We start from the raw sequence: 17217 nt of genomic DNA on the forward strand, positions 1-17217 counted from the left end.
AGTGGCTTTCCGGTGATACAACCGTCGGATCAAAATTCCGAGACCACCAATGGACTCAGAACGACGAGATCTTTGAGATAAGACTAGTCCCGCTCCGATCGGACACCGTTTGAAAAATGCGATAATCGGACGGTCCAGATCGCTTGGTGAGATTTTCGAACTTTTTCGATTTCCAAAATTTAAAAATAATTTTAGGATAATTATTAACAAAATTTGGACTTTATTTAGGTGCAATTGAATCGAGGATGACTCACGGGGCTCGGGACCGCATTTTTAGCCAGATCCGGCAGCCCGTCTCAGAATGTGGTCAATATTACAGTCAATCCTAGCATTTTCAGACATTCTGGACGTATTCCAGGTGTTAGAATTGGCATAGGTAAACCCGAACTCAAAGTTACTCATTTTTTACTAATATCGATTTAGAATAAAATTCATAAAATATTTGTGGATGATTGAAAAATTATAATTCCTTTTGCAATAGTCTTGTAATATTATTAAGGACCGCGAGGCAAAATTTTAGAATTTTTAGAGCTTGTTTGAGTGAATTTTTGTAAAATGTCGATTAAAGGGACTAAACGTAATTTTTAAGGTTTTGAGTATTGCTTGGTTTGGAGGGCCCAGGATGGGCCATATAATGATGATGAGATATGAGTTGAATTTAGAAGTGTTATTTGAGCCTTTTTGCAGGTTGGGTAGATCTCAGGTATAGGGGAAACTCTGCCGGATTTCCGGCATAAATTAGGTTGTCTATTGTCTCTTTAGAGTTTTATTCTAACTTAGTATTAATAAATTTATAATTTAATTATTAGGTGATCGAGATCAGCTATTTTCCTGCATCCAGCAGCCATAATAGTCATCGATGTACTGTGATTAAAATACTAATTTTAATTGTAATTTCGATATTATTATTATATGTTAAGCATGCCCATGCATCGTTTATATATATGTATCTATGTAGTTAAACTCTAGGCACGTTTTATGTTGCATTCATAACTGTTAAAGTGTCATAGATGTTGTTGTGGTAATTTGGAGCAGTGTGCGTGCGTTGGCGTGCATGTGATGTAGTGTTGACTATGGATAGGACGGGTAGACACGGCTTGAGATTTTCGCTGGGACCCTGTCCTTCGGGGTAGGCATGGCTTGAGTTCTTCGCTGGGACCCCGATTTGGTTTATTAAGCGAAAGTCCGGCTTGAGTTCTTCGCTGGCATAGGTTGGATTTAAGAGAGCTGTATAGGGGATCAGCTCCCATATATTATGATTGATATTACTGGGTGTGTGAGTGCTCCAAATTACCATTTTGATGTTATGATGTGAAATTATTGCTGATGTTGCATTTCACTCTACAGGGTGCATTAGTTTTAGATAGTTATAGAGATTATGGTTAAAATTGATATTTTACTCTCTGAGTCGAACGCTCACTCCTATTTAATATTTTTCCAGGCTACAGGATGAGACATTTTTCAGAATAACCTGTCCCTTTCCTCTCAGGTTATGAAAAGATTATTTAATTGTATTATTATTCTCCAAATTGTAATTTAGGACTCCGCATGTGCTAGTAGTAGCATTAAGCCTGTCAGGGACTGCATGAATTTAAGTTTTCGTATTAATAAATGAAATTTTTTTTTTGAGTTTTAAATGGTTGTAAATGAGGTAATAGGATTGAGCTGGACTCCCCTAATTTTAGTTTCTGATAATTACTGGATTAAGTTGGTCCAAAATACAATTAAAACAGTTTAATTTAAATTATTTTATATGCATATTGAGCCTAAATTGTGGACCTAGTCATGAGTTTGAGAACAGTAAAATTTACTACGGACCTTGAGGACTTTATATTGACTCAGATCCTAGTGCCGATCTAGTCCATAAATTGAGTTGTGACATTAAAATTAGATATATTTTTCTTTTTTATTTTTATTTTAAACTATTCTTTTTCCTGCTCTTTCTTTTCTTCATAGGCAGAGCAAATGGCAAATTTCTTTTAGTGCAAACTTTTTTTTTTTTAATGAGGACAGGAAATGGCAACACAAAAGGGAATGATAAACGGTAAAAGTGATACGTTACAAATGTTCGATATAAATGGTGTTAGGATTACAACCACGTGCGTAGCGAATCTACTCTTTCCAAGTCCCAATTACCCAACCACGTAGGCGCAAAGCGTACAATACAATGCTGCCTTTTCCCCGAGGCGGAGGATGAACGAAAAGGACACGTGGTGCGTTGGCTTCACACTGGTATGGGCCCGCATACTAATCTCTCTCGTATTCAAATCGAATTAATTATTTTTTTATCAATTAATTTAATTTAATTTATTAATTTTATTAAAAAAAAATTAAATACACAAATGCATTCCTTTTTTAATACCACCAAATATCAATTGAAATCAAATCATCATACACACATATAAATAGAAATTCAAATCTAAAACAAAATCAATTAATAAATTTTTAAATTTAAATCTCAAATAATTTTAACCCATATTTCAAATCACCCAACAGGAATAAAATATAAATAAACTGAGCACTGAGAATACCTAAAAAAAAACTCATAATAGCCAGCGCTATCACCATATACAGTGAAGGCACCAAGGAAAAGACACTGTCGACTGGAGAGAGGAGGCGAGGTCTTGCGACTTGTAAGGGTTGCGACTGCATGGCTAATTACGGACAGCGATAGCATCACGACAAGGCAAAGGCATCGTTGTGAGGAACTGACAATTTTGAGGTTTCGTTAAGGCTTCGTCTAGCTAGCTTCTGGTCTAGGCTTGAGGTTGAGGGAACGATGGGAAACAGGGTAGAACAAACGAAAAGCAAACAAGGAGGGCAAAAGGAAGGGTGAGGAAGAGGGAAGTCTTATTTGCGTGAGAGAGCTTGGGAGAATGGAGGCCATAATCTGATGAAAGCATGAAATGAAAGGGAAAAATGAGGTTAGGGAAGGGAAATTATCATTTTATACCGACCATCAAAATGACACTGAATCAACTCAGTTTGCTTTAATATAACTTTTTTTTATTAAAATTAAATTAAATTAAAATAATTAAAAATTTTAAAATATAAAATTAAATCAAATCAAATTATTATAAAAATTAAATTAAATTATTAAAATAAAATAATTCAATTTAATTTATTAAAATTAAATAGTATTCACTCAATTTAAATTAAACATATATAATTTATTAAATTTCAATTTCATTAGCTTAGTAAATTTTAATAAAATTTAAAATTTATTATATTATATTATTATTAAAACTAAACACCTCTTCACTATATTTCTTATTTCTAAACTATTGTTCTCATATCATTTTATTATAAAAACTTAATTCAAAAATAAAATGAATTGAACGGGGAAATAAATCTAATCAATATTTTCATAATTTTTTAACCTTAATTATTTAATAGAGAAAACTTTTATAACACACATATCTACTCATGATATATTTTTATAGAACATAAAAATTTTTATATCACAGTCAAATTAAAAAAAAAAAAATCTTTAACTTATGGTCGTTTTCAAAATGATAAAATCATGATTTTAAATTTTACTTAAAATTATTATATAAAAGAAATAAGGGTCAGGCACTGCATAATGAAGGGAAATGACAAAAATCAAGTGATGTGAGTGATTAGAATGTTGCTAACCGGACAGAGGTAGCAGTAGAAACTGTAGACAAAGCCGAAGAAACCCAACCGCAAACGTGGAACGGTGGAAGGGGGACCAGCAGGCCACGTAGGGCCCAATTAAAGATCTCAAAACTGTAAAAGATCCATAAAAACAAAAAGGCCCCCGACTGGTCTGACGTGGCTTTCTAGGACATGGTGAGGGTTTCTCAGCTCCGCATTACACGACAAAACTCACCTGCGCGATTAACACAGTTTATGATTCTAGCAATTCAATCACACTCACACATCAGTTTATGGTTCTGGCAATACTATCACACAAACACAGTCACACATATATCATGAGCTCCCTTCTATTGAACATGGATTAATACTCAATCGGATGCTAGGGTGAACATTATTTTATTTAAATTAAATAAATTGAATCAAGTTCGATTTTTAAAATAATTTAATTTAATTTTATATAAAAATTTTAATTATTTTAATTTAATTTTAAAGAGAAAAAAATTTATTAAACTAAATCGAATTAAATAATTTTATTAATTTTTGAATTGATTTATTTTTATGAAAAATTTATGAGTTATATGTAATTATATATATAAATTATTTAATTTTATTCATTAATAATTATTAGGTTTAAATTAATATTAAAATTAAATTAAATAATTTAAAAATTAAATTTAAATTAAAAAATAATAAAAAATTAAAACTAATCGATTTAAACTAAATTGAATCAAAATAAGGTGATTTAATTTGATTTAATTTAATTTTAAAATATATAATTTAATTTTTATAATTTAATTTAATTGAGATTAGTTTAACCAAATACTCAACGGATGCACTTAACACAGTGTAGACAACGAGAGCTCACGGGGGCTATTTAGAGGCGTCCGCTATTTCATTTCGCCTTCTGCCTAACGTTAAAATAAAAAGAAAGAAAGAAAGATAGAAAGAGAAGCAGTCTCTCCTCTCTCTCTCTTCTATCCTCTTTGTTAGGGTCTTCCGGGAAGAGCTTCAAGTGAAATATTGCAATGGCTTTCTCTACTCTCATCAGATCTACAGCTACCGCTCCTTTGATCGAGGCTTCTTGTGTCGACTTCTTCCACTCACCCTCCGATCCATTTAAGGTTTCACTTTCCTGTGATCGCCAGCTTCTTTTTCGAACATGTCTTCCTTGTTTGTAATTTCGAAAGATTGCTTTGGTTTTCGGATTCTAGTGATTTTTTTTTCTAAATTTATTTTAAGACTCTCTTGCTCTCTTTGGATGGTCAAGAGAAGTAGGCTAACAGGTACTAAAATGGAAATATGTGTTTCGTAGCTTTGCTTTTTTTTTTTCCTCCCCCTTTCGTTTTTTGGAAAAAGGAAATGAAAGCTAGCTTATTTAAGCTGATTAATGAGAAATTCGACTAATATATTTTTCAGGGGGGAAAATGAATTTTGTACTAGACTTAAATCATTTTCCCCCCTGATTATATATATATATATATATATATATATATATATATATATATATATTAACTACTCTCTAGCTTTCTGTTTGGTTGGTAAGAAAACAGAGGAAATAAAAGACTGTAAAATACTACCACAGATCAGCTCCTTGACTGACTCGAGCACTTGTTCATTTTAGCTAATCTGAATCTCGCAGTTTCTTGTATTTACTTTTTGATTGCTCGTTAATGTTTAAAACTGGCTAAATGATGGGTTATGAGGATTCTATGCTGTTTTTTGCTCTTCCTTAAGATATTACTTACTCAGCTGGATGGTGGCTATACTAATTTTCTATAAAATTTATAGACATCAATGTATATAATGTGTTTGCAACTTGTTCGAGTGTAGCATTTATTACGATTTAAATACTTGTATATCTTTGGACAATGATTTTAATACTACTCTCGTTCTTTTTCCAAATATTCAGGTTTCAAGCGTTATTTTCAAGCATGATTTAAAATCTTCCAAGAGCATTTTTGGCACTTCAGTTCCGTCTGGGTCTTCTTCCTTACAGTTGAGCCACCCGGTGCTTGAGTATTTCAATGACATGTGACATTGTTGCTACGCATTTCTCTACATATTATTATTATTATTATTATTATTATTATTATTATTATTATTATTATTATTATTATTATTATTATTTATTTCTAAACCAGTGCTGAAACATTTTAAAACATTCAGGGGATGCAGCGCAAGAAGTTTGCAATCCATCAAGGCCACAGCAACTGAAATGCCTCCTACTATCCTGAGTAAGAATTCTTAATTTTGCATTATTGTTGTATCAAACTTGGTTGGGACTTGGGAGATGTATTTACTGGCATGCTGATGTAGCTTGACTCTACTTTGTTTAGAATCACAGAGTGATGGGAGGACAAAGGTTGGAATCAATGGTATGTTTTCATGTGATTTTTTTATTTTTTGTTGCTTTTCCTTTTTATTCAGGGTGGTGCAAAGAACTTGCAGAATGTTCAAAGTCTAATAGAAGTTATATCTAGGTGAATTTAGAATATGTACTTAACTTATTGATGGTATGGCTGAATGGCAGTGTTTACAGCTCTGTGTTTATAACATTATATTATTCTAAAATAGGTCTATTGTTATCTTAATATTGGGACTTTTGCATCTAGGTACTAGTGGATGAAATGGATGCCTTCCAGATACATGTTTAAAGATAGAGATTACTTTCCATTGCAAGGACTTGAAATGAGCTTCTTGAAAGCATTCTTGTGTTTCATAGTGGTTCTTAAATTCTCTCTTAACTTATTCTCAAGTTGCAATAAGAAGTTGGCTAAGAATCCTTCTGTTAATGAAAGAGGATGTCTGTCACAAGAGAATTTATTGAAAAAAATGTTTGAGGAAAAACTATCATAGAAGAATGACTGAGATTGGTTTCTGCTATCTGTTTCGTTTACCAGTTTTTCCACTGGCTGATTGAGAATAGATGGTGGCCTTGTATAGAAACTGTTGCTCAAGAAATTAGCACTGAAAATCTAATTCAGTCTCTTATTTTACCTCCTTTCATTGTTGTGGCTTCTTAAATGAGGTTTATTTTTTGGTTCTGCACTGTAATAGCAACAATTTTATGCTATATTGATGCAGGCTTTGGTCGCATTGGAAGATTGGTTTTGCGAATTGCAACTTTGAGGGATGATATTGATGTGGTGGCAGTTAATGATCCTTTTATTGATACTAAGTACATGGTAAGGATGTGCATATTGGTTTCTTTGCAATGTTTTTTTTTTCTATAACCAGACCTAGTTTTAACCTTACTGTCATTCTGTCAATCCTTCTTATAGTTCCTTGGGAATCAATCCTTGGTTTTTAGTGTTCGTAACACCAAAGCATTGCATGAGCATAAGGATTAGTAGGTTTTGTAAGGAGCCCATGATATTTTGTTAGAAATGGAAAAATAAACGTAACTAAGGTCGATGGATTATTGAATGTGCTTTTATCTGTATGTGTGATACATGAGTAGAATGTCGTTATCATTTTTATTTAACATAGTTATTAAAGGATCAAGACTGTCGTTATCATTTTTATTGAACATAGTTATTCAAGGCTCAAGGCTCACTAAGGTGCCAAGGGGTCTTAGAGCCTAGGCGTAAGGCACAAGGCGCAGGCGCAAGCCTAAGCAAGGTGAGGTGCAAAAGTATAAAAAATTTAAAAACTTCATAAAATTCAAATAAATGTAAATATTGCGTCAAACTTCAAATAACATGAAATTAAAAAATAATAACTAAAAAGCATTCAAGTAATAATAATTTTACAATCCAAATAAAGTAAAAATAAACTACTAAAAGTTTAAACTAATATATTGAAACGTGAATAATCTTTTAATGTCTCCAAACTAAAGTCAAGCAATCATAAACATTTTCATCCTCTTGATACTCATTTTAAAAATCAATATCTCCATCATATTTCTTATCTCTAAAAACTAAAGGAGTATTAGTTTTTAAGCTAGTGGATGATGCTTTTTCTTTTTCCTTTGGCATATATTTTGGAATAGGTGTAGATGTAATATATTTTTTTTTTTCAAAAAAGATAATAATAGAGTGGTAGTGTTGAAAATGGAAATATGAGAGGTTTGCGATCTTGGGTGTAATGATTTGATGAGATTTTGATGACTAGTTATTACTAGCAATGCTAATTCCAAAAACTTCTTAGTGCGTTAATATAGGATTCTTATAGATCGATAAATATCAAGTTTAAGTGGTAGTGCTTTTTGCCGGTAGAAGTGCTTGCTAAAGGTGGAAATAAAGAAGACATGCCTTTTTAGAGGCTTGTGCTCAGAACAAAGGTGCACGCCTAGGCGCATAAGGTGCTAGGGTGGAACCTCATGAGTCTTGAGCCTGAAGTGCGCCTTTAATAACTATGTTATTGAAGTATGGTGTTATAATCAGTGCCACAACTTGGATGAACATAGTCTTTTGAAATGATTTAGGTTGGTGTTTTCTTTGCTTGGTTTCCACTGAATTAATTTAGTTGCTCAGGTTTCTTTGGTTTGGAAAAGGATGGGTGTTTAATGCTCTCTTGTTGCATGATATCCAGGCTTACATGTTCAAATATGATTCTACACATGGAGTTTACAAGGGATCCATCAAGGTTTTGGATGAGTCCACCTTGGAAATCAATGGGAAACAAATCAAAGTATCAAGTAAAAGGTATTACCCAGCAATTTTGCTCATACATTTTTCTAGGACATACAATATGTGTGGACTCGCTGTGGGTGTGTTTCTTAGCATCTTGAGTCAAATGGCAATAGAAAGCCTTATCAGAACTTTTGTTTCGATATGAAAACTTCAAGCTAACAATTAAACTGATCTCTATCCAGGGACCCATCGGAGATTCCTTGGGGTGATTATGGGGCTGAGTATGTAATTGAATCTTCTGGAGTTTTCACTACAATTGATAAGGCTTCAGCTCATAAGAAGGTTGGTATTAACCATCAGCTTTTCCCTCTCTATTACATATACAGTCTCAACTCAAGAGGAGAGCTTGTTTTTGACTCTGCTCTGTAGGGTGGTGCCAAGAAAGTGGTAATATCAGCACCCTCTGCTGATGCACCAATGTTTGTGGTTGGGGTGAATGAGAAGACATACAGGCCAAACATGGATATCGTTTCTAATGCTAGCTGTACCACCAATTGTCTTGCTCCTCTTGCAAAGGTCTTTTTCATCCTGAGATTTCAAGATTCATTGTACATTTGGTCAGTTTGGTGAGATTAGCTATTATTTATTTAAGTCATTTGGTAAGGGGCTAAGGGCCATGCTGGACGGATATGCCTAATTTGAATCTTTGCATGATTTATGTATCTGACATAATTAGTTAGTTTCTCATCCTCTTTTCTCGACTTTGCTTCTTGATGGTTAATATTTGTGTTTGTCTTATGAAATTGATCTAAGAGAAGCTGCCCCATCTCTTAATATATCTTAACATTTTGATGATCTCATTTTACAGGTGGTTCATGAGGAATTTGGTATTGTTGAAGGTTTAATGACGACTGTCCATGCAACTACAGGTTTGTCTCTCTCTCTCTCTCTCTCTCCCCCGAGCACAATCTCACATGCAAGTTATTGGGTTTGTAAACACATCATGATCAATGAGTATGTAACATGGTTATGATCCTTATTGTTTAGCTACACAAAAGACAGTAGACGGTCCATCAATGAAGGATTGGCGTGGGGGCCGTGGAGCAGGACAAAATATCATTCCTAGTTCCACTGGTGCTGCCAAGGTATGAGATTGAATTTCTGGACATGGAAGAACTTTGTGAAAGGCTTTATTTTTTGGTATCAAATTCAGTATAATTAAATGCTTTTGGTATTGCAGGCTGTTGGAAAAGTTCTTCCAGAACTCAATGGAAAACTTACTGGAATGGCCTTCCGTGTGCCAACTCCTAATGTTTCTGTTGTGGACTTAACTTGTCGACTTGAGAAAAGTGCATCTTATGAAGATGTCAAAGCAGCAATTAAGTATATCTGCTATGCTTGTCTGGTCTTGTGTTTTTAATTTCTTTTGAAGTCTATATATTCATCATTGATTAAGTTATGTTCTGATCTTCAAATAAAGGTATGCATCAGAGGGACCCCTAAAAGGCATTCTTGGTTATACTGATGAGGATGTTGTCTCTAATGATTTCATTGGTGACTCAAGGTCTCTCTCTCTCTCTCTCTCTCTCTCATGTGGTGTGCTGCTTCATTTTATAACAATAATCAATTATCGTTAATGCAAGATTTTTTTTTTTTAATCTGATGATCAAGAGGCAATTCAATGTCTCCAGATTCTCTTTGTGGTTTCTTATGTAAATTGTGAATGCTTGGTTTGGGTTGATAATGTATGTTAGTGTGTTTTCTTGATGATGTGATGATCTGAAAAGCTACATTTAAGGGATAAAAACCATGATAATTTGAAAAGCTGATTTGCATATGCCCCTTGTATTATTCTGAGATCTACGCTTTATCATCTCATCCGTTTGAAAATGATGACCTGACCTGAAATGGATCTTTTTAATTGCGTCTTTAATGGTGTTGATCATTCTAATGGACTTGTTTCACTCCAGGTCAAGCATATTCGATGCCAAGGCTGGGATAGGATTGAGTGCCTCATTCATGAAGCTGGTGACTTGGTATGATAACGAGTGGGGATACAGGTATAACATCTCTCAGTTATTGTGATGATATGTGACAATATGTAGTTTTTACAACCTTTGACAAATTGTACTGTTATTTTTCCCACAGCAACCGAGTGCTGGACCTGATAGAGCACATGGCATTGGTGGCAGCACATCACTAAGAATTTTTAATGAGGTTTATGGCTGCTTACAGCAGCAATTTTAGCACATGCTATGAGTTTCATCCAAAGTGCAGTTGCAGATTTTATAGAAATTCAGTTTTTGCCAGAGTGGCTTCACAACCCCAACACACCCCACACCACCCCCCCCCAACCCCACCACCCCCCCCCCCCCCCCCTCTCTCTCTCTCTCTCTCTCTCTCTGATCATGTGAATTTGAACATCCCACGATGCAAGTCTTGAAATAATGTGATATTCAGCATGTATGAGGTCTGTCTATGAACACACCTGTGTTTGGACTGCCTGATTATACAGAAGTTAATGAGTTGGTTACATGACTGCATGTCGTAAATGCATTTTGAACCACCGTATTACGTGCAATTCCTTGGACTCTAGTCATATTAATGATCGTAGTGTTCGTTTTTTCAGTTCTTGTAAATAAACCATGACTTATGATGGTAAACATGAACTCGGCTTTGAGTACGATATTGCAACTTTAAGGCTAGTGGTTTTTTTCTTTTATTAGAAAACGCTGCTAATTTAGCTACTTACCAATGGTGTTTGTTCATGATCCCTTCTGCATGTAAATTAGTGACGCTTTCTTGTCACATTGGTGGGTTTGAAGTCCTTTGAGAACATTTTCACTAATCATAGAACTGTAAATAGAAAAACCTGCTCATATTGGACCCGTATTTTTACTGACCAGACTTGATCTCTTTTTTCATCTGGCAATAGCTGAAGGATGAAAATTCATCTACTTCCATTTTACCCTTTACAGGGAAAGCTTCATGTTCAATATGTAAGCCCAACCTCATCATTATTACTCGTCACTTGAATTCGCGATCTTGAAACTGAAATATTTTTATAGATTTCTTTTAACAAGGCCGCCACAAGTCCATATCGATTATTTCGTAGTACCTATCATACAACTAATTTGTTCTTGCTTGACTACTGATGCATAATTCATGCGAATTTGAAAATAAAAATATCATGACCAAAAGGATTAAAATCTGCGAGTGCTTGTCATCCCAAGCTGATGCAAGTGCAGGTATCAGATGATTTCATAACAGAAGCTCAAATTTGTATGATTCCCAGCATTACGTGTAAACAAAAATAAAAGGATAATTTCTAGTCCAGATGACAATATGCTGAATAGCTCACAACCTTTTTCTTTCTATTTAACATAACCGCAATCTGCTCAAACATGTAAAATTCCCTACAATACCAAGCCAACCCCATTACAAAAGCCATCAAGACCTAGAAGAAAAAAAGAAATGGCACGAAACACCAAAACTATACACCAAGGGCAAATGAAAAACAGAACAATGCCGCTGCAGCCACCTGACCATCACTTGCCGAATACCATCATCATTGCAGCCACCGTCAATATTAATAGTGAATAAAAAGAATAAAAGAGAACAGTATGGTGTGTCTACAACATTATTACACTGGTATGACATCATTCTTCGAGGTGTCTTCACTTCTCAAAACAATACCATCGAGGCTTGCTGGAAAAATACATTTGGCCCATTGGCAACCTGTTGTAATTGGCTCAGGTGGAGGTACAATCATAAGCACATTATCATTCCTTTGAACAACTCCCATTACACTAACAGTGCTTCCTTCTTTGATATACCTGTATAAACAACATTTGCAATTTCTACAAATTTACAAAACTGATAAATGGCACCATACTAATGCTAACTTATATATTAATAACAGGAAAAAAAAAAATTCCAAGTCATTTAGCTTTTAACTAAATTGACCATAGGACAGTAGTGCTTGGCTAAACCATATACTAATATATGAGACACTTCAAGGCTCAGAGTTCCCAAAATTCTTGGGGCATAAATCCAATGCATGCAGACCCAGAGGATTTAATTAGGTTTAACCCAAAAAATTGAGGCTGGCAGCACATTGCCAGCAAACTTAAGGCATACACTCTCACTTGTAGACATATTAACTATCATCTCTGATTGTCACTCCTGCAGGATTCAAGCATTATCCACCCATTATTAATAATGAACCTAATAAAATAATACTTCCCAGATACGGGCAATGTGCGTTTTCTATCATCAACGTTCTACAGAAGGAAAAAAGGAGAGGGGAGTGTTTTGTTGGGGGGGAGAGGGGGAGAGGGAGAGAGGATTTTATTGTAGTATTAGAAAAACAATAATAAAAAAGCATTTCTCTCAACAAGAGAGAGCTCTTACCCTTCTTTCATTCGCATTATTCGATCATCTCTTGATAGGTTCCTTTCTCCCAACCATCTGATGAACTCAGGAGACAACTCTTCAGTACTAGGGTTGACATCAATGACAAGGGAATCATCAACATAAGGGGTCACCCTCGCTCCATAGCCAGTTTTAACCAATGCTCTCAACCCAGATTGGAAATCAGAGATGTAGAAGTCAACTGCACGTCGCTGTCAAATAAAATTTATATAAAAAAAGAATCCAGTCAGAAGTGAGCAAACTCCAAAAACAGAAGTAATAAATTTATTCCAATGGGCAGCTGGCTGGCAACATCATCAGTGGCAGCCACTTGTATCTGATCATCACACACACACACACACACACACACACACACACACACACACACACACACACACACACACACACCAAGTCAGTGTTCCAATTACTCACTTCTAATGATCTGACACACACACACACACACACACCAAGTCAGTGTTCCAATTACTCACTTCTAATGATCTGAGTCCGGCACACACACACACGCACACACACGTCAGTGTTCCAATTACTCACTTCTAATGATCTGAGTCCCCAGGTGAAACGGCGATGAGTTGGGTTGGCTGCTTTTGAATCCCATCCTCGATACTCATACAAACTTGTGGACGTATATACACATCTAGGAACTTTTTGGAAGGATGACTCGAGAGGTACATTTCCACAGGTGACCACCTACAAAAACCCAACAGAGCATTTGATACGTATATTTAACCAGACAAATGCACTAACAAATAGCCAAAATATAAATAACCAACAACAAGCACTTCCAATGTGTTGGAAATATAACTCTTAAAGAAGTCAGATCCCCACTTTAATGCTTGAAGCCTTGAACATAAGGCCCTTCTGCACAACTTCTACAATAGATATTAATCCTCATTCATGCAGTGCTATGAGACACTTCAGCAAATATAGAACCACAGCACAATTTTTAAAACTTCATAAGGAATTCAGATAATGCTTTAATGCAACTTGGTGCATCCCATAAGTAGCTTACAAAACTATATTCATAGTATGGTGTGTAACACACACTTAAGCACTTAATTACATATAACAAACATAATCAGGAGAAAATATTAATCACAAACATGATAATATATATATATATATATGCATTACCCCAGATATCTTTACAAATTGTCCATTCTTCGCATTTCGCAGCTCAGCATCTGGGTAACTAGCAATAAAACCCATGATAGCCCTCCTTCCAAAGAAGGTATTCCATATGAATAATCCAGCAACAGCACCAAAAAGAACCACAACAACAATTAGGAGAATGGCATTATGCACTGCTCCAAGTATAAAACCACCAGCAATGAAACCCATGACAAAAAGTAGAATCAGTGACCACAATATTGGCTTTGGGAAGTTCTTTCGGAAAGAAAAGTCATCTTCTTGGCTAAAGACAGTAACTGCTTGATTGTGAACAACAGCAGATCCTGGGATTTTCATTGATCCCATAGATTCTAAAGGGCCTGATAGCTTTCGAGGCACCCCAGATGAATTTAGGGGACCTGATGAAATAGGCCCAGATGTAATGAGACCAGTTGCAGGAAGAACAGGAGGAAGGGGGCCAGAGTTTTGGCGGCCAGAGGGAGTTACTCCACCAGACTGAGGGCCAGATGTCTTTTTTACAGGATCTCCATGCCTATTTAAGGGTCCAGAATTAGATTTCTTTAATGAAGCTGAACCAGACACGCCTCCAGAAGATGCAGCACCCGATGTGGTATAGGCAGCTCTAGCTGCTGCATTAGGCATGATTGGTCCTGAATGAGAAGCAGCACCTCCAAATGATCCTGTCCTTGAAGGAGCACCAGCTATAGGTCCAGATTTCCTAGACTTTGAGCCATCCACAGGAATATCAAACATTTTACCCAATTCTCCTGACTTCTTGATATCACCACCAGTGTATGGCATGGCCACAGAGCTCATTGTTGGAGTCCTTTCCTTTGGCTGCTCAGGCCTGCCCGATACATAAAGGCCATTGCTAAGCTGATGAGATGGGAACCGAGAACCCATCGAGCTGTTTTAAGAGACTGCAGGAGGAATTACACAATCAAACTACTAAGTATAGTGATGCACTGGTCAAAGCCCTCCTAAAAACAGAAAAACCCTTAGCGTTTAGATAAATTGTTTACCATTGAACAGTAATTAAAGCATGATAATGGGTAGTGCACAACCAGGCTTCACATTAGAATTTGATTGAGAAAAGGAATCTGGAATGCCACACAACACATAAAGAACAGAAACAGGTTGGTGTAGACAATATTGCAGTAATACAGTTACAATGAGCTAGATAAAAAATTAGTGGGTTGGACTAGTTCTAATGAAACGTGAGAAAAATATTGGCCTTAATCATGCAATCTGTAAACCAAAGAAAGAATGCAAACTTCAAATAAATTGCTAGTGGATTGTAATACTCAGTGAAACAGAGAAATGAAGTCATAAAAGAGCAGAACATTTGAGCCCAAGCAAAGATACCAAAAATAATGGACCCAAAACACCCACAACTGCTAAAATTAACAGAAGCCAACCGCGTAAAACCGTGCAGCATCAGACCACCAACATAAATAAACAAGAGTCCTCATGAGACATGAAGAACACCAGCGTCCAAAATAATGTTTTCAAATTTGTCATATCCACAATCTCCCTGAACATTGAGTCAGTAAGAATGTGAAATGGATGTTAATTCAATTCAAGAATAAGTCAACCATAAAATCTTCAAGTCATCTACCATCCACAGAACCAAAAGACATATCACACAAATCATTGAACCAAGCATTAGAGAAATAGTTAAGATCTAGGATTTTGATACAAGGAGTCCCAGATGACACAACAACTGTCCGTTAGTGTCTTTCATTCTTTTGTTTTCCTGCGTTACCTGAATATCAGAACAGAGGATAAAGATAGCATTCCTAACACCACAAAAAATTCATATAACACCACCACACCAGCAGAAAAATAACAATAACACCGTTAAAAATGAAGAAAATTAGCAAGATCTAATGGAGCATGTAGATATTTCACAGTATAAGATCTCACTTGAGAGGAAAGCTTTACTGTATAAATAAAAAAGAACGGAAAATCTTGGATTCAACAGAATCTGAGGAAAGAAAAATTAAAAAAGCATATTACGCTAAAAAAATATATAAACAAAAAGGCGTCAAAATCTATCATTTATAGAAAGATTTGACCAAAATAAAACAGAGTCTAGATGGCAGAATATCAAAGGAGCCGACTTCGCAGCTCAAATCGAGAAAATAAAGCATATCCAGATGACATTTCCACAAAAAAGCAAGAAAATGGATAGATCTAACAACAGAATGGCTTTTTGAGAGCAAAATGTAGCATGAAGAGCAGAACACAGAGAGGGGTAAAATGGGAAGCAGGAGAAGAAAGAGAATAATGGTACCCATAAACTCATACCTGAATAAGAAGAAGAAATGGCTGAGCGTGTTGTTGAAATCTGGAGAAGATTAGGAGACAACACTAACAGCAACAGCAACAGCAACAACAACATGGGTGAATCAAAAGACAACAATGGTAATAGCAATAGCATGTCCCTCCCTAAAGATTCACTCTTTCTCTCACTAACAAGGGAAAAAAAAAAGTTCTCTCTCGCTCTAAAAATCTTCTCTTTTTTTTGTGAGCGTCACTTGAGAGAGCCGCAACAAGCAAGTAGTAACAGGTGAGCTTGTCTCGTCCGGCAAAAACCTCCTAATCTCAGGAAAAATGATTATTAAGCAAACCCTTTATTATTATTATTATTATTATTATTTAAAATAGGGTTTAATTAGTAATTAACAATAATAATTATACCAACCCCAACAAACAAACCTCCACATCCTTCTACCTGTTGTTAGTATGTGAAAGGACAGATAGGCCCTTTACTCTGCTTATGAAATGACTATATTACCCTTTTGCATTTATTTTATAATGAATTTTTTATTTTATTATTATTATTATTATTTTTTTTTTTTTCTTTTCATTAGGCCTAAGGTTCATTCATTGGTAGGACTTGCATGAGCTCTACATCCTGCTCCTGTGAGTTGTCATGAGGAAGACGAAGATCAATTGTAATTTTTACTTGAAAATTGTATGATGTTGGAATTGTCATTTATTGTTTTAAAGATCGTTAAAAAAAAATAATTATAAAAAAATAATGCTAATTAGTTTAAATCTTTTATAATTAAAATATATTAAATTTAATTTAAAATTAATATTTAATAATTTTTCTTAATATAAAAGTATAATATCAGACATGTACTTGCACAAATATAAAATGGTTTGTCTGTCATGAAGAGCGATTTGTCTCATTTTGTACATCTCTGTGAGGAATAGAAAAATGACATTATTCAAGTTTACTTAGGATTCAAGATTTATTAAGCTTTCTTAAACTTTACTATTATTACTACTAATGCTGACAAATTTTGATAGATACCACATCAAATTGCATTCCTGATTAATAAAAAAAAAAAAAAAAACTTTACATTTTTAAATTTATTTATATTATTTTTAATCACTAATTAACAAATTATTTGATAAATAAAACGTCGAAATTAAATTTAAATAA

The 17217-nt window shown here is 34.8% G+C and overlaps 2 protein-coding genes and 1 long non-coding RNA gene across 6 annotated transcripts; 2 read left to right on the plus strand and 1 right to left on the minus strand.

Moving 5' to 3' along the window:
- The first annotated feature begins 283 nt into the window (after positions 1–283).
- Positions 284–1637, plus strand: LOC110665741 (uncharacterized). Its single transcript, XR_009142394.1, has 2 exons — positions 284–376; positions 1442–1637. It is a non-coding gene; the product is annotated as an uncharacterized LOC110665741 (long non-coding RNA).
- A 2873-nt stretch (positions 1638–4510) lies between these two features.
- On the plus strand, positions 4511–10776 carry LOC110665697 (glyceraldehyde-3-phosphate dehydrogenase GAPCP1, chloroplastic). Of its 2 annotated transcripts, XM_021825908.2 has the most exons (14): positions 4511–4742; positions 5531–5616; positions 5788–5855; positions 5958–5996; positions 6706–6806; positions 8155–8267; positions 8438–8537; positions 8625–8771; positions 9064–9124; positions 9243–9340; positions 9436–9578; positions 9676–9759; positions 10166–10255; positions 10344–10776. In XM_021825908.2, the coding sequence occupies exons 1-14, from the start codon at positions 4647–4649 to the stop codon at positions 10396–10398; spliced, it is 1281 nt and encodes a 426-aa protein (XP_021681600.1). In that variant the 5' UTR covers positions 4511–4646; the 3' UTR covers positions 10399–10776. The 2 variants fall into 2 exon arrangements, with proteins under 2 accessions (XP_021681600.1, XP_021681601.1); XM_021825909.2 differs by lacking the exon at positions 5958–5996.
- A 772-nt stretch (positions 10777–11548) lies between these two features.
- On the minus strand, positions 11549–16484 carry LOC110665698 (uncharacterized membrane protein At1g16860). 3 transcript variants are annotated; one of them, XM_021825910.2, is made up of 5 exons: positions 16071–16484; positions 13764–14740; positions 13164–13319; positions 12609–12820; positions 11549–12031 (listed from the first exon to the last, which is right to left on the minus strand). In XM_021825910.2, exons 2-5 carry the CDS (start codon positions 14661–14663, stop codon positions 11839–11841), a joined length of 1461 nt encoding a protein of 486 aa, XP_021681602.1. In that variant the 5' UTR covers positions 14664–14740; positions 16071–16484; the 3' UTR covers positions 11549–11838. The 3 variants fall into 3 exon arrangements, with proteins under 3 accessions (XP_021681602.1, XP_021681603.1, XP_021681604.1); XM_021825911.2 differs by having other exon boundaries at positions 13764–14680; positions 16071–16382; XM_021825912.2 differs by lacking the exon at positions 16071–16484 and adding an exon at positions 14783–14866 and having other exon boundaries at positions 13764–14680.
- Positions 16485–17217: the final 733 nt, after the last annotated feature.

This window comes from Hevea brasiliensis, chromosome 13, assembly GCF_030052815.1.
Source record: "Hevea brasiliensis isolate MT/VB/25A 57/8 chromosome 13, ASM3005281v1, whole genome shotgun sequence".
Lineage (NCBI taxonomy): Eukaryota > Viridiplantae > Streptophyta > Magnoliopsida > Malpighiales > Euphorbiaceae > Hevea > Hevea brasiliensis.

Excerpts from the sequence above, each read along its gene's own strand:
- LOC110665697 (XM_021825908.2), top strand. The coding sequence starts at position 4,647 with ATGGCTTTCTCTACTCTCATCAGATCTACAGCTACCGCTCCTTTGATC. Across the intron at positions 5,856-5,957 it reads AATGCCTCCTACTATCCTGA|AATCACAGAGTGATGGGAGG; the intron begins GTAAGAATTCTT and ends TACTTTGTTTAG. Across the intron at positions 8,772-9,063 it reads GTCTTGCTCCTCTTGCAAAG|GTGGTTCATGAGGAATTTGG; the intron begins GTCTTTTTCATC and ends CTCATTTTACAG.
- LOC110665698 (XM_021825910.2), bottom strand. The coding sequence starts at position 14,663 with ATGGGTTCTCGGTTCCCATCTCATCAGCTTAGCAATGGCCTTTATGTA. Across the intron at positions 12,821-13,163 it reads GGGGACTCAGATCATTAGAA|CGACGTGCAGTTGACTTCTA; the intron begins GTGAGTAATTGG and ends TTTATTTGACAG. Across the intron at positions 12,032-12,608 it reads ATAATGCGAATGAAAGAAGG|GTATATCAAAGAAGGAAGCA; the intron begins GTAAGAGCTCTC and ends TTGTTTATACAG.